This window comes from Solanum verrucosum, unplaced genomic scaffold, assembly GCF_900185275.1.
Source record: "Solanum verrucosum unplaced genomic scaffold, falcon-dt-bn FXZP01000235.1, whole genome shotgun sequence".
Lineage (NCBI taxonomy): Eukaryota > Viridiplantae > Streptophyta > Magnoliopsida > Solanales > Solanaceae > Solanum > Solanum verrucosum.
The window spans coordinates 459,791-481,237 of NW_026019948.1; the positions used below are offsets into that span (position 1 = coordinate 459,791).

General features: G+C 33.7%; 3 protein-coding genes across 3 annotated transcripts; all 3 read right to left on the bottom strand.

The window, feature by feature from the left end:
- Positions 1 to 2,227: 2,227 nt before the first annotated feature.
- Positions 2,228 to 7,380, bottom strand: LOC125811827 (uncharacterized). The gene is made up of 4 exons (XM_049491383.1): positions 7,027 to 7,380; positions 5,712 to 5,907; positions 4,370 to 4,501; positions 2,228 to 2,546 (listed from the first exon to the last, which is right to left on the bottom strand). Exons 1-4 carry the CDS (start codon positions 7,341 to 7,343, stop codon positions 2,424 to 2,426), a joined length of 768 nt encoding a protein of 255 aa, XP_049347340.1. The 5' UTR covers positions 7,344 to 7,380; the 3' UTR covers positions 2,228 to 2,423.
- A 1,293-nt stretch (positions 7,381 to 8,673) lies between these two features.
- On the bottom strand, positions 8,674 to 11,363 carry LOC125811892 (cold-regulated protein 27). The gene is made up of 4 exons (XM_049491444.1): positions 11,110 to 11,363; positions 9,653 to 9,835; positions 9,308 to 9,545; positions 8,674 to 9,223 (listed from the first exon to the last, which is right to left on the bottom strand). The coding sequence occupies exons 1-4, from the start codon at positions 11,188 to 11,190 to the stop codon at positions 9,087 to 9,089; spliced, it is 639 nt and encodes a 212-aa protein (XP_049347401.1). The 5' UTR covers positions 11,191 to 11,363; the 3' UTR covers positions 8,674 to 9,086.
- Positions 11,364 to 13,615: 2,252 nt separating this feature from the next.
- On the bottom strand, positions 13,616 to 20,277 carry LOC125811475 (uncharacterized). The gene is made up of 12 exons (XM_049490977.1): positions 19,657 to 20,277; positions 19,389 to 19,563; positions 18,505 to 18,588; positions 17,637 to 17,878; positions 16,494 to 16,725; positions 16,171 to 16,335; positions 15,759 to 15,890; positions 15,428 to 15,541; positions 15,047 to 15,094; positions 14,789 to 14,867; positions 14,342 to 14,398; positions 13,616 to 13,872 (listed from the first exon to the last, which is right to left on the bottom strand). Exons 1-12 carry the CDS (start codon positions 19,851 to 19,853, stop codon positions 13,811 to 13,813), a joined length of 1,587 nt encoding a protein of 528 aa, XP_049346934.1. The 5' UTR covers positions 19,854 to 20,277; the 3' UTR covers positions 13,616 to 13,810.
- Positions 20,278 to 21,447: the final 1,170 nt, after the last annotated feature.

The window sequence follows — 21,447 nt, forward strand, 5'->3', positions numbered from 1 at the left end:
ATCTTTAACTAAAAACAAAATGTGTATCTTAATACAAAATTGGCGTCTTTATCATTGATATATAACTAAGATTGAGACAAAAATGATACTAATACTATTAGTATCTACATTTCCCCATTTGCTATGAATTTCTCCAATCTCTATCAAGCCGCAATTTATTTATCTTTTTGTATCGTTCCAATTTTATTTCTTCAAGTTGATAATGAATATTTATTTTTGAAAAAAAACGGCATTTTTATATAAAATCTCATCGTCAATATTCGAAGATAAAGCATGACGTAGGTGACTTTTTTTTTTCTTTCACCAAATTTTCCAGGCTCAATGGATGCAATATGACAAAAGGGGGGACTACTAAAGAACAATAATAAGGTAAAAGATGGAAATAATGTGCACTTATTGAATGCTTTGTGTGGTTTTATTGTACGGTATGGAATATTGGATAATATTGATCTATCATCTTGATTGGTCGAGTAAAAAAGAAAAAAAGATAGGATATTAAAATGATGTTATCATAAGTCAAAAGAAAAAAAACAGTCCACTATCCTACACTAAGATCCCGCTATACGTGAGGTCTGGAGAAGAACATACTATTGTACTTTGTCTCACATGACAACAATTTTATCAGAAGAATTATACTACTGGCTAGGGTCTATTGTACTAAATCTTATAAGATGTTTTAAAGCATAGTTCAAACTCGTGACCTCTTAGTCACATGAGAACAACTTTACTAGAAGAATCATACTACTAATTAGGGTCAATTGTACTCGGTCTTACAAGATGTTGTTTCCACAATTCAAATTTACGACCTCCTAATCATATGACAACAACATTTACCAGTTGTGCCAAGACTACTTCGATGTTATCATTAGTGTACAACATAAATTTAAAAAAAAAAGGAGTATTTTGTGGTTGAAATGAAAATCTAATTGATATGAGTATCCCATGAAGTCCACTTTGACCAATGAGATTTTCATAATTTACGGGCCACACAACATACTTTTTTTTATTTTGCAATCAATTTCCAGCTGGAGGGAACTTTGAAAGTGAATGAATTATTGAAATGGATAGTGTTCTTGGTAACATGGATATTATAGGAAACAAAAAAAATAAGAAAAATCTCTAAGGTTGTTGTAAAATGTAAGCAAATCAATGATTAGTTATTTTGGAGTTTGACAGCTCCTTCATTCCCACTAAGTTCAGTTATGTGAATGAAACTGTCTTGAATTTGGTTTGTGACTTACTTTGTGAATGTATGGACCATTTTTTGCTGCATAATTGTAGAAAGATGAAAGTGAAAGAACAGATTATTCTGAGACTCATCTACATAGATATTTACATACATAACACTTCCTCTGATTCAACCTACCTTTAACTTTTTGTCATATTCATGAATTTGTGCATCAAAATCATGGATATGCAAGGACCAAGTGTAATAACTCACTCCAATCGAAATTTCATGTTCAAAACAACCTTTTTTTCATAAGAGTGGTGTTTCTGCACACCTCGACTAATGCTACCGGGTATGTGCTACATCCTACTAGCACAGGTACACCAAGTGACTCTGTCTCCCAAAAGTTAAACAGATGGAAAGAAATCATCTAGTGTTCTCAACGAGTCAGTTAGGTAGATTCAAAATAGCAACAAACTTTCAAAGACCATGAGTTACCCAATCATAATCATTTGTATTTCCAAGTTAATGTACCTTACACTAAAGTTTTCAAGAGTTTATAACTAGAGACTCTCAACACAACATTAGAGAGAGTTATTGCATTATCTAGTTATGGTGTGGAGGCATCTCCTAGGGAACTGAGAGTATGAGGATCATATCAATAAGGATTTCAGAATACTTAACATTGGGTTCCAATACATGCTCTTAAGTACACAAACTAAATTCAATTCACAGTTAGAAACCTATATTTAAAGTGCCCAGAAAATACTCTGTAGATTTAACAAGCAATTTTCGCAACCATAAAATGTAACAACTATGGGATATATGACTTTTGAATTACAAGAAGAGAGCTCACTCGACTGGAAATGTAAGTGTTGTAAGTTTACCAGCTAGGCCCAACGATTAAATTCCATAAAAGAAGTAGAGTGCATAACTGCAAATTACATCGATTAATGTCATTCCTATACCTATAATGTAAATTCAATGAACAAGTATCATTGTACGTAAAAACAAAATGGTAACCTTAAATGTTACAAAGGTATCCACCACCACCAAACCCCAACCCTCATCCCGCCCGCCAAAAACAAAAAAGAAACAACCCAGTAAGTTTAAGAAATTGGGAATACCAGGGAGGCTGAATCAGCTCCTTCCCAAGTTTTGAATTAACTCAAGAATTAGAATGCAGTTGGACCAACTGGTACTCGGAAAATTGAACTGGCCCATGCTTCATTTCATCACAACCAAACACCAATCTTCATAACCTCTGTTGATATGTATCCTCACGAATAGGAACCCCTGGTCCATATATCAAACGGCAACGATCATGGAAAGAACCAACTAGTTTAGAGACCACCTCCTTAAAGAACATGTTTGCTACCTGCGAAGGAGTATTGCACCAATGCCTTTAACTAAGTTAAGATGATACAACTTAATCAATCAACTGAAAAAGGAAAAGGAAAAGATAAAAATAAGGTTTATGAAACTTCCCGACAATTTTTCTTTAACAGAAATTACAGCAGAGAAAAATCAACTTCATAGTAAATTCAACATTCTCATTTCTCTTTGTTGAGGTGCCTCTAGTTAACCAAATCCCATATCCAGCCTAAACAGTTGAACTTTTATTTTTGATAACCAATAGGAAAAAAAAACCAAAATGAAGGAGTATTTATAAAGTACAATAACTATCTAGGTAGCTCAGGTTACCATGTTGGAGGAGAGAACTGGCTTCATTTATCATGAATATTTGAAACAAGAATTAAAAGATCTGATAATTAGTTTAGAATATCATCCAATTTACTATAACAAGAGCAAGATTTTCTTAAAATTCACTCTCAGAAGAAAGAATGGGACAAACAGCTGGAGAGAAAAAGGAGGGATGCATCTGCCTTGTACCATCAAGAAAACTGAAAATGGCTTAGCCACCCCAAAACATGAGGAAATTGAAGCCAGATAGATCACCTCTTTAGGATAAAAGACACGATGTTGGGGTTCTACTATTATAACTGCTACGACTCCTTAGGCGAGAAAGAACCTTTGTTATAATAGTGAACAAGAACTCTTGCTTGAATATACCACTATTCCTGATATCATATTCCTGATGAGATGTGCATCGGCCCTATGGTTTAACTCACGGTGGATTCCGTGCCTGAATATAACAGTTTCGCCTTCAATTTGATTAGGGGCATGTTGTCCTTTCTCCTACACCTAGTGCCTTATTTCTTAAAGAAGGCATCTGTCAATTCAATTGGGATTTCAATTTCTTGCAGTTTACTCCATTTAGCAATATCCAACTTATCTTCCTGAAAGTCAAGTGCCACACTGGATACGCATACAGTTACCTTTCTAAAAGCTACTTTCATTTCTACTCTTTGCTTCTGATTCAATAGCATGGAGACTCATGCAAAGGGTTAACAGAGATAGGCAAGTCAAGCGGTAAAGCAGTAAATCTACTTAGAAAGGCACTAATAGCTATTCACCCACCAACAATAGCGGCAAGGCAAGAGTGGAAGGAGAATAGAAAGAAGGATCAACCCGAGTGTTGTTTGGTGTGAGGCTGAGGAAGTTGTTCTAGTTCTGGACAGGAAGGTAAAGTATGGGCTTAGGGCTTTTGAATTTGAAATGGACTTGCAACCGAGGGAGAACAGAACTAGAACAGCTATAAGTCACAGTTTCAAGTTGTGGAATCAGATAAAGATGCTTGCATCAGGGTAGGTTGCCTACATTACACCTCCTTAGGGTGCAGCCCTTCCCCAACCCTGTGTGAATGCAGAATGCTTCGTACACCAGGCTGCAATTCTGCTACTGTAGTAGCAATAGATGAGTCACAAGCTGTGAAATATAATTATAGGAGGTTAATCGATAGAAGCTTTTAGTGGATGATTTTCACATAGAAACAAAAGAGTGTGAAAACTGAAATGTGATTTCTTCAATTGTATTCAAAATAGTACAACAACCAACTGTTATTTTTCAACCAGACTCTTATGGTTTGATTCCACAATACATCAAGCATATGTAAACAATTAACAGAAGAACAACTCTGAAGTGCAGGGAAGGCAGATCTACCTCGATAGAATAAGCTAAAGATCTAGAGTACCTCCGTCTAGCAAACCCCAAAAGTTTGCATCAGTGTAATTAGCATCTTCAAGATATTCTTACTCACATGGTATTAAAAACTTACTATATTAAAAATGGAAAAATTACCTGTCGATATAACGGAGATTGGAACTTAAAATCTACCAAAAAGTTAAGGTTACAAGATCCTGGAATTGGTCCTGGGTTGAACTCCCAGATGTTAATCAAATGATCAAAAAGGCCAGTATCAGTAGCAGTTGTCTGCAACAATGAAAAAATTATGTGTGATAGAAGGTAAATTCAGATATTTCAGAATGGTCATAGAGGTAAAAGCACCCAAAATCATCTGATGAGAAGAAGGGCCTCTCATTAATAATACATATATCGTAAAGCTTTGGAATCTAATAGACACATCAAGTATGTTTAAATTGACTTATTTAAGATATAAACAATAGAGGATAGTAACTTTTCATCCATGAACCAAAAAAAAAAGTATGGACCAAGTCAAAAATCATCGTGACCTTCAACCACATTACTTAAAATTCCTATCATCAATAGGGAGAGTCGTGGGCTAACTCGACCAAAGGGAGAATCATTCGATAGGTAGGTTGATCTCCACTTTTGGATTCCTATTAAGGGAAAGAGTGAGACTTGTCTATTCCTACGATTGGACGTGTCTTTTAAGGCAGATTAAGGTTCTCTAAACCTCGTAGATATCCCTCCACTGGGTAACCTTCACTAATATACATCTACAACCAAAATAAAAAAACCCTGTTAGATACAGGCCTAATGTAAGCTTACAAAGAACGCCTAAACCTTGACCTAACTAGTTGGAGTCCCCTACATGGATATTCTGCTATTTATGCTTGGTTTTTTTCACTAGATCCGCATTAAATAAAAAATATCGTAAGTTGTTTGAGACAACTTCCTTTCTCATCTAAAATATGAATGAGAAATATTCCTTTTTATGGAAATTATGGTTGTTACATAGTGCTTATCCCAGAAAAAGAATCGGAAGAAGCTGTAATTGTTTGAAAAGAGAGAGTGGATGAAGCTGTAAAATAGTTAGCTTTTAGACTCTTTCCAATCCTGGTCCAACTTCTCAAGAAACATCCAATGCCATCATTTTATGTGTGCTTTTCAATAGACACTCAGATTCAATTAGAAGGATATCTGACAACTAACTAATTCTCAAATGGTACACTACACTTTAGTAATTGCACGATTTTGCAAAGGGCTCAAAAAACGAGTTACCATTGATCTTACTAAGATTCAGGACATATCAATTCACAGCACTCATATAGAGTAATTATTGTAAGAAAAACAGTAACTGAAACATTTTACAAAAACATAAATTAAATTGAACAAAAATTTTGATACGCTTAATTGAAAGAAATTTAAAAAATTAATAAATACTATATTTTTTATAGGTAAAAGTTAATAAATACTATAGATATATAACCAATGCTACCTTTATATATTTTGGTTTGTTTAGTTCCACATGAGACACATAACTCTCAACGAGAAATTTGAAGCCAATTTCTAGCTCAGCATCAAAAGATCCATCTGGATGGCGTTTTATGATCTCTGATCTTTGACACCAGGGGAGGAAATCTTCATACAAGTCAACAGCAGCAACCACAGCATATAACTGCTCTGGAGAGTATCTAATAAAAACAATACAAGTTAGTCGGTAAGGTGAACAATATTCCTCATAGCAGTTGGGGGTTGAATTACCTTACAGGAGTATTCAGCATGTATCCCAAGTAAATGAAAATTAAACTCAGTTTGTTTGCAAAGTTCAAAACAAAAAGAGATTGAGCATGCAGAATCAGTTATCAACTTGGACTGAAAATTTTACTGCTAAATTGCATAGGTTTTCTTGTGCTTAACTTAGTAAGTAGAAGTGGAAGTACAGAAGGTATATCCTTTGTCTTATAGCTCAAGCAAAATTTCCCAGCAAAGGCCAAAGAGTGATCACCAACAGTTTTACTATTTTAGCCCTTAAAAAGTTTGAAGAGTAAAAACATGTTATTTCTTCTATGAAGTGCATCCTCAATCAACTCTTACACTGGATGAGACGATGATTGGGCAAGAAGCAGAGACAATAAGCCATATGTTTTTACATTGCAGAATTACAAGACATTTATTGGATTTGTTCATCAATCTCAGAGGTTCTAGTTTGGCAATGTCAGGAAGAACTCCTGAAGTTATAGCATGCTAGAAAGGTGAAAACTGCAACAGTAGCAAAGACGAATGGAAAATTGTCCTTGCAATTATTTGGTGGAGAATATGGAGGTAGAGGAACTCAAAGTATTTTTAAGATACAAGTAGCAATTTACAAAAGCTTAAGATGAATTGTATTCTTCTCTTTAGTTTTATGTATAAATCTGAATATATAGATGATTCTGAGGCAATCATAGATATATAAGGTTCCTTGTAAGATGAGCAAAGTAGTTTTGTGTAGTTTATTTGCCTATTTCTTTTTTGGGAATCTCACGTAGTCACTCCATTTTGGTTACTAGTGCAATTTATGTGCTGATGTCTATATACACACAGGATGACAGGAATATGTTACCTTCTAAAAAAAAACTCAAACACCCTAAAGTAACTTCTTGATTTGGTGTCTGACATGAATAACATATTCGTCACTTTCACAATGTTCACCACAATTTTACAATGTAAAGATCACGCAAGTAACCTGGATTTTGCTCATGATAAGAAACAAAAGTACATGAAAATATTTTCGGTATCATAAAAACAGTAAATGGTAATTAAGGACTTACCCCAAGACACGCTTCTCCTCATGTATTTTGGTTAACATACTCCCCTCTTCCCCATCACCACAGCCCAAAAATCCTCTGCTTTGAATTACAGGCCCAATTCTATAAACTTCTCCAGACGGCGAGGGCTTAATCAGCTTGCTACCCGCATCACAACCAGGAGAAACTGAAGGAACACCAACAATGCCACTCAAGCATCGAACTTGAACATGATTTCCTAATCCCCAACCATAATTATCAATCCCCAACCTCCGTTTCAACACATTCCGATGCGTAACTAAATGCCTAATCGCCTTTGATGTTGAAACAAACGACGGCATTGCAGAAAAAAATTTACAAACAATTCAAAAGTTTCTCTTTTTTCCTTCCTTCTTTCGTGAAACTACAATTGAATGCAGACCCAGTAGGGGGAAAAAGTACTGAAATCGCTGATGATGATGATGATGAATGAATTTTTTACCTTCTGTGAAAAATAAATTATAATTGAACAGAGCAAAAACAAAAATTGGGGGAAAAAAGGAAATTGAAATTCGAATTGATAACGGAACCCTAATTGAAGATGAATACGTACCTGGAAATAATGGAATAGCGAAATTTAAGCGGAGAGATGAAGAAGGCAGTAGTTTTTTATTTGTTTATTTATACTTGTCCGTGACGCAATGAAAGTCTTCCCCTCCACCTGTGATTTTTGGAGATTTTTCATTACCCGCTCTATTTTTGGTGTCCTAAGACTCGGAGATTGAGTTATTGCAACATGTGATATTTTAGGAGGGAAGATAGGAATTGATTTCTCTAGCCAAAGTTTTTTCAGTCAAGATCGTTGCATTAGATTTGCCTACACAAATGTAAATTGCAAGTTATTGCAAAAAGGTCAATTAACTCCGTCCACATAAGATAGCAGTTGTGGGTTCGCTTGGGTTTCAAAATATGTATCTATTATCCACTTGATTTATAAAAAGAAGACTTATAGTCAAATATCATTCGGACATCTAGTTTATAAAATATGTATATAGTGGATACTAGATAGGTAGTCATATATATTTTATACTAGTTATACATATATTGTACATTCCTATACATATCTATAACATATACGTCGTGTATATTGATAAACTAAAGAGCCGAAGCATACATTTACCTAAGTTTCCCTTAATATTTGTCACTTAAAACCTTATACTTAAACATTTATATACATTTTATTTATTTATATGTCGTAATAGTAATACATCGAGGCATAAGAATAATTTGAATTGGTACATCAATTATAGTAGTAGATTCTGAAGCTTTATACAACGTATTTATCCGTTAGCTTGAAAATTAAACTTAATGAAGTTTGAATTGCTCCTGTAAATTTTAGGTAATATAAATTGAACTTCATGCCATTGTTTACAGTTTTAACTGTATTTTGTGGTAATGTTTACAAAAATTTCCATTGGCAAACCATCGATAATATTGACACTATGTTTTTAGCTCATAACTTTCAAAAGTCTATTGCAATATAATAATGTCAATTCATGATATGATAGTATATTTCCAACCGAATTTTTGATGGCTAACACTCGAAAAAATTGACAATTTATAGTTACTACTTATTTAAGAGTTCACTCAACTAACTATTAAATATGTCGATGGTAAATGAATAAATCAGGAAAGGCATGTAAGATACAGCAAGCATTTTTTGACAACATTTTCCCCAAATCTGTACAAGGATTAGAGGTTCGATGGCTACTCGAATTTCCAACATACAGATAAATAAAGAGATAAAAAACCATGACTAGTTCCGGGCAAAACTGTAGCAAAATCTTGATCAACCTATAGCAATAGTTTGAAACGCGACGTGTTCCCACCTGCTGTTTTTACATTCCATTTGTCGTTCTTGGTTAAAGAGGTTAGTGTCATCATAGTCATCGCTGAAAGCCAAAGACTTACTCCGTCGACTCAAGAAGATCCTTAAGATTATCAGTCATTGAGGATGTGCAAAATGGAACTACCTGGATGATACATTTAAAGTATGGTTAGTCGACAATCTAATGTGTGCCAACAGAGTAATTTAGTGCTGCAAATTAGCTGGTCCAACTCATTACTTGATCACTGCTTGTACCGGCATCTAACTGAATTTTTGTCCGTTTTGTGCTGTGCTCCCTGCTGCTAGACTGTCCTCCTTCAAGATCTTCATCGATAAAGTTTTGATCCATCACCTCTGAAATGTTACAAGAATATTGTTAATGACTTGATATAGAGATCGGAGAATTATTAACACGTGCTGATTGAAAATCTCAGTTACCTGTAACATAATCTTTACGGCACAAACCGAAGTCAGATACGGGAGATTGATTCTGTTTCACTAAGGTAGTGTTCCCCTGTAGATCTGAAATTACTCTCATTTGATGTCTGCCTGTAGATTTGTAATGCTTAATCCAAGGGTTTGCCAATACAGCAGCGGATTCGTTTGTTTTATTTAACTGAGGCTCGTCTTTCTTGAAGTCAATTTTGGTCCAACAACCATCTTGAAACACCTTATACTGTGATACGAAAAGAGGTATAAATGGAAGGGACGAAATCAGATTCTGAGTGAGGACGAAAAAGCCAATTATATAACAGGGTAACGTTCAGTCGAATCGAATCAAACCTGGCCTGAAGGATTGGCATGCTTTTGCCTTGAGAATTTATGCCTTGACAAGCCATCATTTTGGGAATGCCGACCAACTACGTCTAAGGAACCATATAAGTGGTTGACAAATGATGCTTCCATAGACTTGAGATACAAACTATGCTTCTCGTCAGTCCATTCCACGCTCTTTGGTCGAGAATCCTGAGATGGGATTTTCTTAATGAGAAACTGAATTCTAAATGAACCACATTTTCCAACCCTACTTTGCCTGTTAATTTAGAAACATTGCCTTCTGGCTTCTACTATCAATACACTAAAGTTATTTCCTTAGAACCTGGAGAACGAGGGATGGGGCAATGGATATCCTTATTTTGAATACAACAACTACACTTCAGTACCAAATAAATTCGGATCATTACATGAAATCTCATTTCATAACATCATCACCTTATTTTGAATGATCACATAAAGGTAACCATGCAATTAGCATAAAAAAGACACATAAAACATGATAATTAGGGGGGGTTGGAGAAGCATATGCTTCACATTATTTCAACAAATTCACACTCTCAGTCACAATGCACAATAAGAACATAATAATATCATCATCAACAAGAAAACAAAAAAACAAGGCAACCACACAAGAAATGCATTTATAGGTTAAAAAAAAAGGAGGAAATATCGGTGCACTAACCTACCACTATGCGCTTGTATAGGAAAGGACTGGACCACAAGGGTCTATTTTACGCAACCTTACCCTGCATCGTTTCTTAGGCCTAACTTTGAATTTGGTGGATTTTTTACGGAAGGTGGAGAGAGGCAAGGCCAAATTCTTTGGTTCTTATCCTCATTCCTCAATTCAATATACTCGTGTTTAGCATATGTAAAAATCTCTTACATGAATGTAAGACAATTTTCTTGTGTATACACTTTTTAACAATTAACCCTGGTTAAGTGATTTGCACCTTCAGTGGGATACCTGCCACCATCGGGTACCAGGTAACTCTGTTACTACTAAGATTTGAACTTGAGGCCTCGTGATGCTCAGCCAACTTCATCGACCACTAGGCCACACCCTGGATGCATATGCACTTTCATTTTGAATTGTTGATTCTTAAGGATAACTGTTTAGTTAGGTGTAACTGTGTAATTACCATGTTTAGCCTATAAATAAATTCTAACTGTTGAACATGCATAATCTAAGTCCTAGTACAAACATCTTAAAATTACTTAGCTAACTCATCTTTATGTATAACTAAGAAAAAAATAAATCAAAACACAGATTTACCCCCAAAAAATGCTAGAAAAAAAAAATTGATCCAACTAAAAACTACATAAACCATCAACTTACCAGAATTGTTCACAATATATATATATATACAGTTCATAAAACACAGAAAACCTAAAAAAAAAAAAAAAAAAACACTTTCATACAGATATATGATTAAACAGACTATATATATATATATATATACCTCCATAGTCAAAAATTCTTCAATCTTATGACCCAAATTCTTAGTAGAAGTTTTTCCTTTCGAATCCGATAGAGTTTCCATTATTTTATCTTCCAAAAAAAAATTATAGGTTAGAGTATAATTTATTATATGAAAAAATTGGAAATTTATATTGTGAGAAGCGAATGAATTTGAGAGGAAGAAAAGGGAGGAACTTTTGGTAGAAATAGAGGCTCAGCTGTCACCGCTTTTTCCATGTGTCAAGTGAACACGTCAACTCTAAGTTTACACAGATATTTTCTCAAACCCCATTTACTACTGCTACAAAAATATCCGGTCCATCACAAAATATCTTTTGTTTTCATTCAATTCCAAAATTGCCTATTACCAACAAAACATCTCGGTGTTCGATATTTTTATTGGAGTGAAATTATTATTTTATTATTATTAATTTTAAAAGATTGAAATTTAGTATGTTCAATTATCTTGTTACAATTTCTATCTTTTGACCATGTGATTTGTTTTGTTTTCTGCTACCAAAAAACAACAACATTTATTTACCCTATAGTGTTTATAACTAACTACTTAAATAGTCCTTTTCCTTATCTTATAGCTAGCGGTGGACCTGAGATTTGAAATTATAAATTATATGATTTGTTGCTTTCAAAATACACTACTATCAATTGTTTGTATTTATTTATATTAGCAAACTTTTTAATATATAATAATATACTTAGAATAGTTATATACATGAAGTCTGAAGAAAATAGAAATATATATATCCATGTCGTTTGAATCAAAATTATTGATTATGTAACTTTATATGTCAAGAATTACGCATATTAAAAAAGTCTTTTGATTGTTTAGTAAAATCGCAATCCACGTTCAATGCTTAAATTAAGAAAGGTATAGACATGTTTAATAATTAATTAATTAAAGCTACTTATAAAAAACAATTACACAGACTAAATTGTTAATCTAATAGTTATTATAACTTCACTTTGCAGTGGTACATATAAATTCAAATCTCACCAAGATTTGTTTCTTCTTTATTTTCTCTCTTTGGCCCACCCTACCTCAAATATTTTAATTTTAAAAAACATAATATATAGTCTGCTATGTATATATGTTATATAGTATTTAACATAGGTAGGTTTGATATTAATTTAGCAACTTTTTAAAGTGTAGGCTGATATTAATAAATTTATAATTAAGTCAGCAATAAAAATAAATTTACGCTTACCTTATTCTTATTTTATGGAGATGAAGAGACAATTTAGTTAGCAACACTTAGACTTATTTCATCAATAATAATTTTAATTATTTCCATTAAATTTCTAGATAATGCGATGATATTATTCGAATAAATTGCCTTAAGTATTAAGATAAAAGAAAAAAGAAGAAGTTAGAATTGTATGATTATTGATTCAATGAGTCAATGTCAGGCAAGATGTGAAAGGAAGGACAAGGATATTTTTCTATCTTAAGAATAATATCAGCTGTTGTTTGTTGAATGGCTCCATAAATATCATTCATTTTACAACATAGATATTATTTTTTCCCTCCTTTTTGAGTTAGATATTTTCTCCTCCTTTTTGACTTCTTTTAAAGAAAAGAATTTGATTCATTTTTATTTGTTTAAGCTTGAAAAATGGAGTAGTTGGTTTATCTACGTGTTCTATAGATATTTTATAACTCAAAATCAGTCAATGACTTAATCAAAAGGATTTATCTTTTGTAATTTCCAAAATATAATTCTTTATACGTAACTATTTATTAGCTATTCTAGTTTCGTCATTCACCGTTAAATACTTTTCATTATATGTTTTTTCATAAATAATTTGAAGAACATTTCTATTATTTTAACATAAAAAGAAAGTAGGGAAAATTGTATGAAATAATAAATTATTAATTCAAATTAAATGTTATAGCCATAATTTATTTTATATGTAATTCGCAGCAAACATCCCCTTTTTTTGTCATCTGATTCGATATACAATTACCCATTCGGTATACAAATGTATAAAATGAATTTGTGTTTGTATAAAGCGAAAGAAAAGTGTATATACAAATACAAATATATATATTTTCGTCCTATACACTTATAATTATATAAATACAAATCTTATTATACAAATTACAATGTATAAATGAATTTATACAAAACTGAACAATTTGTATAAAATTGATGTATCTAGCAAATTATACAAATCAAAAGCTCCAAAGCAAACATAAAATTTGTTATGGAGCGTAATTATGCAAACTATAGCTATAACATACAAATATGATTTTAATGTTTGTTATATGTTAAAGTTGCTCAAAAAAGTATATGTCGATATTATTAGTTTCAATACTTCTATCTAAACAGGTTAATGCTTACTTATAAAATTTAATTTAGCACTTAAAAGTGTTTTTCAATACTTGATAGTTATCAACTAAAAAGACAACAAATAGGCTCTTAATATCATAATTGTAGTATTAGCAAAACTGATAATTCCATATTAATATAATCTGATAGAAAAATGGAAGAAGAAAAAAGGATTGAATATGTTATAGTGTATGTACATTAAGAATTACTGTTACATTAATCAGATGGGAATAAGACCAAAAGTGGAAAAGGGAAAAACTCAAAATTATGCAGAACTCAAAGCTTATAAGTTTATTCTCTTTTTGTACAAAAGAAATTTGCCGTTACTTTGTCAAAATGAACAAGCAATTGAACTCATAGAATATGTTGTTCTTCTTTCTGGTTCTCTTCTATTGTATCTTGCAAGTCTATTCGACCTGCAATAAATAACGCGAAATCATCAATGGGTGTGTTTGGTACGAGGGAAGTCATTTTCTACAAAGATATTCTTAACAAAGATGTGTTTTTCTGCCATTTGGTTACACATACATGCACCAAAACAAAAAAAGGGAACTCGTTTGAGATGGTTAGTACAAGAAGTCAAGGAACACGATGAGAAGCCGTATGACTGATATAATGTAAAGATGTGTAATGTGCACAAACTTATTTGGGAGAAATGGAAGCATCGTGATCAACCTAAAATAAGATATGATAGTGCCCCTCTATGTGTTCCTCGGAGATAGTCCTCAAATCAGTCCTTGGATTCATGTTTGTTCAAAAATCGATAACTATCTAGACCAAAGATCTAGAAAAACTAAGGTTTAACAGCATGCTTTTCGTGGTTCAAATCTAATCTAACGTTGTGAAAATCAATAAACATGTACAATGCAAGAAAAGTTACCATACCGAATAAGGACACTAATGAGGGAGGCTTTGAATGTCCATTAGAACTCATATCTATGCCTGCACAAATAAGACATGTGTTTGCATTCAGAGGCAGATATATAACATAAAAATGAGCAACAGAAAGGGATGTTCAATTTTCTATGATCTCATTCACCCTTCTCTTCAGGGTACCCTTTTCCAACAGATCCACAATAATGCCTCACGTCCTAGCAAATAAATACTCAAATGTTTTTGCCAAAACTAGCAAGAATTCAAAGGGTGGAGAAGAATACTGCACCAACGCGTGCTTCTATATACTTAAATCTTCTTAGATACGGTGTGAGCCAGAAAAAGTGTGTGGAAAGTGTATTTCTACATCATGATTCATGTCAAAGTAACTTCAGACCCCTTCCGTACAATAGAAAGATGCTGCAAAAAATTGAAGATTTAAAAGCAGCAGCAGCACACCTGAAGTTTCAGCTGATTTGAGGATATCTGATTTCTTGAAAGTAAATCCAATAAAATTGGAATCTTTTGATGTCAGCATCTACATGATGGAACAAATCAAAATATATACAAATTATTTCTTATATATTTAAGTGCATCACTACTTCAATCATGTTTACAGTACTTGTTTTATATTCTCGCCCAATTGGCGAAATGTTCATTTTTTTTCTGAGATTGGTAGGAGGGTTGAAGTATGCACTGTCAAGAAGTAATCGTTACCTTTCGCCAGGGTCCAACTCTTGGTGTTGTTGATGAAGGATCTTCTACCTATAATATAAAATGAAAAATTAGCACAGTCAAAGAACAAAGCAAGCATGGTTTTCAAAAACAAGAGAAGCATCGTAATATAGTAACACATGGAAAAACTGAGATGCAGAAAATTGGAAATTTTACTATTGCAGAATGCCAAGATTAAATGGTGTACTGAGTTGGAATGAAAATGCATGATTTGATAAGAAGCCAAAAGGAGTCCACCGACATTCAATGGTACACAGAAATGCCCAAATTTTTTAATTTTTTTTTATGTCAAGGGAAACCCGCCGCCGCTACCTTTTGGGTGCGCACAGGGTAAAACCCCTTGGGGTCTACAAAAGTACTCACCTCAGGGAACTTCTCAAAATTTTGAGTATCCAACTCTCCAGTAACAATAGGTTTATAGGCAGCCTCCATTTCATAAAGCATGTCCCAGTTGACTCCTTTGAACCAAGGATGTGCCTGAAAACACAGTGACAAATATTAGTATGAAGACACAAACATGGATGCAGCAGCATAACCACTCACAATAGATCTTTGCACACAAAGTACAGTAATTTCATCAATGATAGATGAAAACTGTATGCATTCCATTAAGTGAAACAAAAAATCTAGAATTAAGGAGCATATTTCTGCAGATAGTTCCTGCACGGGCACTACTTCATTAGTAGATATTCACCTTTATTTCTTCCACTCCTCCGGTCCCCAATCTTGATTCAACATCGCACAATAAACGACAGATCAGATCCTTAGCCTCATCTGATACTTTTGGTTCGTCTGGGAATTTCAAGCATGTTCTCCAACTGATTATCTGATACAACAGAAACAAATATGATATAACCCGAAAAATGAGTATATTTTGTAAATCTTAACAAGATGCTGAAGCACAATTTTGAAAACATTCCTTCTGAAGAAACTGAAGTCTACAAAAACAACCATTTCAATTCCAATCTTTTCCGATTGCACTGAAAAAGAATTCCTTTTGGAATCTTGGTTTACAAAGCTCTGCCTGAATCCAATTCGGAGATCAATTTAGAGGCCCCGATTGTCCCTTATTTTCATTCTAACAACAAACAGAAGAGTTAAAATACCTTGCGTGCTGTCATTCTTGGATGTTCTGAACAGAAGGGAGGATACCCAACAAGCATCTCATACAGGATTGCCCCCAATGACCACCAATCACATTCAATTCCATATCCTTTTTTCAACAAAACCTCCGGTGCCATGTAATCAAGAGTTCCAACGGTAGAATATGCCTACAGAAAACATTTCACACATAGGTCAATTGAATTAAGGACTGACCATGGATTGATCAATTAGAAAGGAACAAGAATAAAGCACATAATTTTTGCAAGCTGACACAATTATAACTTGAAAATGCGAAAAGTGCACTAGAATGTGAGTTCGTGAATACCAAGGCACGACGGTTGCGTTTCCACTGCTGTATTTGTTCTTTTGGCATTGGCCATGAAGCTCTATCACCACCAGAATGCCCTTCAGTCCCGTTAATAGACTCCGCATTCGTAAGGTCTTCATCTTCCAATAATATTGATGAGTATTTATTTTCCAGGGGTTTACATAAGCCAAAATCTGAAAGCTTTAAATGGCCATTTCTATCTAGTATAAGGTTATCAGGTTTTATGTCCCTGAAAGAAGAATAATTTCTGAATCAGCTGCATGTTGGAGGATGATTGCTAAGCTTTAATACCATATGCACATAAAAAAGAACAGCTAATAACAAAAAACTGTAGCATCAAATTGCAAGACCAAGACACCTAATAAATACAATTGTTAATCAGGAGAATGAAAGTGAGTAATTCTCCAACTAATGAATAAAGTTGTACTATAAGATTAATCAGTAACCCTTGAGACACAGACACGAGAAAACGGAAAACTAATTGTAAGATTGTTCTAAATGGAGGTGCTGCTTCCGGAAAGTTCTTAGCATAGCTTAAAGCAATGGGATATCTGAAAACGCCTCGAAACGTCCTCACTTTAACATAAGTTCCGTAGTATGAGAAGTGCTTTTGGAGATTAGAGACTTTGTTTTGCTCCCACAGCTTCGTTCAAGTGCCAAAGGTTGAGGGGCTTGTAACTTAGGTCACAGGTTCAACCCCTGCATTATTTTTATTTATTTTTGACAAGGTAAAAGGTGGGTTTAGGAAGTTTCCTCTCTTTGATCACATTATCACAGCCAGTTTGAGCCCTGCTCTAGGCGAAGTAAGCCTCATATTTAAGTGGACAAGGGTAGGGGGCCGGCATTATCCTTGAGTTTCCAAGGATGCGATTGGTCCTAAGGTTGGCTCCAGACGGATTTCTCCATCATAAACAAAAAATTATTAGAAAGTTTTTACTTGATGATACTCAGTAGAAGAGGAGTGTTATATCAACAGTAGCATGACACTTTTCTGCCAATAGTAATAAACACATTATCATTAATTTGAGCTGCAAAAGGTACAAATGTATTTACTGGCAATCCTAGAGGGTACAGCAAAACAATCACGTAACATGCAAGATCGAACAAATAGGCAAACTATTTAATGCATTGTTAAGATACCTATGTACATAATTGTGCTGATGAATAGACTGAATAGCCAAAGTACTCTCAGCAATGTAGAACCGTGCAACATTTTCAGAAAGAACATCTTCTCTCATCAGTAAGGTCATAATGTCACCACCAGGTAAATATTCCATTATGAGGTACAAGAAATCTGAGTCTTGGAAAGAATAGAAGAGCTTCACTATGCACCGACTATCAACTTCCACAAGCAAATTCCTCTCAGATCTGACATGCTCAACCTAAAAGAGCAGTATAACTTTCATAAATTAAAAAATGTATATAGTAATCTACACACAGAATTTAACCAAGGAACTCACAAATTGCCATTGGACCAATTAAGTGACAACTAACAATTGCTGATGTGCACAAGATATTCATAAACCCAAAAGAGAAAAAAACAGCCTCTTACAAAAAATAATAAATTTCTACCTCTTACTTAGTTCAGTTTTCTCAAGAAGTAAGAGGCAGAAAATGAGGGAAATCGGGTAACCTTTTAAACAATTTTAAACTTTTAATCAAGTAAAAGGTTGTTACTCAATTTGTTCAAGTGTGGATTTGTCCAGAGTAGTGTTTAAATTATTCTTTTATATACCGGAAAGTACATTCCATGCAAGCGATTCATAAGGGCAGGTGTTTCTCCATTCCAATACTTAACAAAACATGTTAACTTTTAGACATATATCTTATAAGATTAAATCCTTTTTTTCTCAAAACATGCTCCTCTACTATCTATGAAGTTTTAACAACAGCTAGTAGCGAAAACATGGTGATTTTACAAATTATTCAAGCAGCTTCTGCAAGGCCCCGATATCATTGCATAAACGTTTCGGAAGAAAATTGTGTCATTATATATTCCGTTTGTCACCTGTCCACGGCTAAGCATGTCCGATTTCTTTAATTTCTTCATGGCAAAGATTTCTCCAGTACTTTTGAATCTACACAACCTAACCTGCATTAAGAAACCAGATAATTTAAGAAAGCACCCTACTGAAATCTGCTTCATCAATGTCCATACGAACATTGGCAGTGTCATGTATGCGGCGAACACAAGGCAAAAGCCCTCTAATTGAAAATCGAACTTTCTGAAGATGTTAAGTGCACATCTGACACAAGCATAGTTCTTCTTTGTATGACATGCTTATAGTAAAAGACCGACTTCCACGTTAGATTAAACCAGAGACCATTGCTTAGAACGACATTCAAGTGCTAAAAGAAGTGGTTGATGTTGTATAGACATTAGATTAAAAGAAAAAGTTATCATATCATATCTTCCCCATTTGGCAGCATCAAGAAAGATTGCAAGATAGGAATTATGATCGGGACGAACACTTCTCTGCAACATTGTCAAAGTGTAAGCCTTGAAAAAAGAAATGTTCGATGCAGATTTTACAGAAGATAACACCATGATTCTCATCTTACCAGTAAAATGATCTATTTGATCCATTAAGAAACAAGCAAAAATATTCTTTATGGCTTTATCATTGCATTCATCAATGACACAACCTTGAAAGATGAATATTCAGTATCTGGACATACAACTAATTGAAGGATCTTATTAGATCACAACTCAAAGAACTTAAAACTACCAAATTTATTTTCAAAAGCTTACAAAGACACAAACTTTAGTCTTACTAATCATTTACAGAAAAAAACAATGCATACTCCAAGTTAATAAAATTTGAGCCACTTAAAAGTACTACTCCAACTACATCCCAAAACAGAATTGGGAATTGTAAGCAGAAATTTTACCTCACCAAAGGCACCTTTACCAATAACAGTCAACTGTTCAAAGTCATCAATCCCAACTTTATGCCTCTGCAATCTCATATACTCAGTCTCCCTCTTCTCCAAATTCCTAAGCATCTTCTCTTGCTCATCACTCGGTACCTGTGCTTCTTGAGCCTTCCTTTGCAACGCCCATCGCCTAAAAATAGCAAAAACAACAAAAGGGTCAAACAAAAATCAACCAAAAAACACATTGCTTCAACTCTCCAACTAAATTCCTCAAAAAAAGAACCTTTCTTTGCGATCTTGCAAGCCTTGAAGATAATTTTTATAATGATTCTCAATAAACTGCTTAGCAGCAGCAGATTTCTGCCGTGTAACTGGTGAAGAAACAGTGAATTCAGGTTCCAAATTATTGAAAACCCGATCAGGCTTCATGGGCAAAGCCCCTAATTTCACTGTCCCATCAGCTACACCCTCCATCTCCATTTGATCAACAAAATCAAGATTACCCCAGATCCAAAAAAAAAAAAACTAGACCCAAGAATAAACAAGTCAAAATAATTAATGGGTATGTATTATTTTCATCATAGTACAAGAATTGTGACAGTTATAGAAGTAGGGGGAATTAAAGAAAAAGGGGAAGATGGTAATGGAAAGCTGTCAATGTCAGCAGGTGAAGGAAGGGGTGGGGGGGCGGGTTTGGGGGGTGGGGTGAAGAACCAAGAAGAGCTGTTTGTTAGTAAATCCCAATGAGAGATCTAAGAGATATGAGTTGTTTGTTGGATTGGTGGGCTATGAACTGGAGAATTCAATTGAAGGAAGAAGCTTAGCTGTAAGGGAGGTGAATTGGGAAGAGTGAAAAAGACAGAGTACAAGTAGTGAAGCAGAGTTTACAAGCTTTGGATGCATTATGAGTGTTTCATTTTACTACAACATTTGAGTTCAAGTTTGATTTATTTGTAACAAAATGAGATAGTTTTGGCAAGGACATAGCTGAATATAATCCTTTATAAAGATAGATTTTTTAAAATATAAAAATAGAGATATTTAGTTATAATGAAAAATAGATTTTTAAAAGGGCTACTAATACAATTTGATCTGTTGAAGGTGATTTTGATGTTTAATTTTGAAGAATTACGATTTTATTGGTGACTTATTCTAAAGAAGTTTGTCACCTTTACTTTGATTAGCTAATCAAGTGCGTATGATTTGTGTTGATATGCTCGTTTTCATTTGTTTTGTTAACAATCACAAAATTCAATATTATTCTTGCTCGCGTTACTTTTTTTTACTACTTTGACTAACGTCGACATCCCAAGAAGGAATGATTTTTTTTCCAAAGTTGACTTTCTTTATCGAGCGACTCTCTTTGAGACAATAAAAGTGATGGTTAGGATTGAGTTGTCTGAAATAAATGATAAAAAATTTCGGGCTTAATTCTAATAAATACTATGTGAAGTGAGTAATCACTTAGCCTTATTAATTTTTTTATATACTCATAATAATTGATCGACACCAGCCTCCTTCATACTTCAACTAGTGAACAAATATCTTTAAATGGTCGTAATCGTCGACAATTCAGTCAACATCTACCCAGGGGCGGCTCAACGTAATCGGAGGCCTAAAGCGAAATCTTAATTAGAGGCCTAAAATCTAAATAAACTTCACATGCATTTATTTAAAATTTATTTTTCTTACATTTTTAAATGCAAAGTATTACTTAATATTTTTTATATATAAATGATTTATTCGATTTCTTTTTCAATTATTAGTTTTAAATAAGATTTATCAATTCAACGTTGAAAATATAATTTTACTCGGGCAATCATTATATGAATTGTTAACATAGTTCTACAAGTAATAAGTTGACAAATTTCAATTAAGTATAAGAGTTAGAACCATAGCTTTGATGAAGTTGATAATTTGGTTACCCCACATTTTACTATGGTTGTTGTAATGCTTGAAAATCTATGAAGAAATGGAAAAAAGAATTTACAATTCACTTTGTTAAACACTTTTCGACTATTAATTGATATTTTTGACAGAATATTACTCTAACTTATCAAAAATTTAAAGAAGA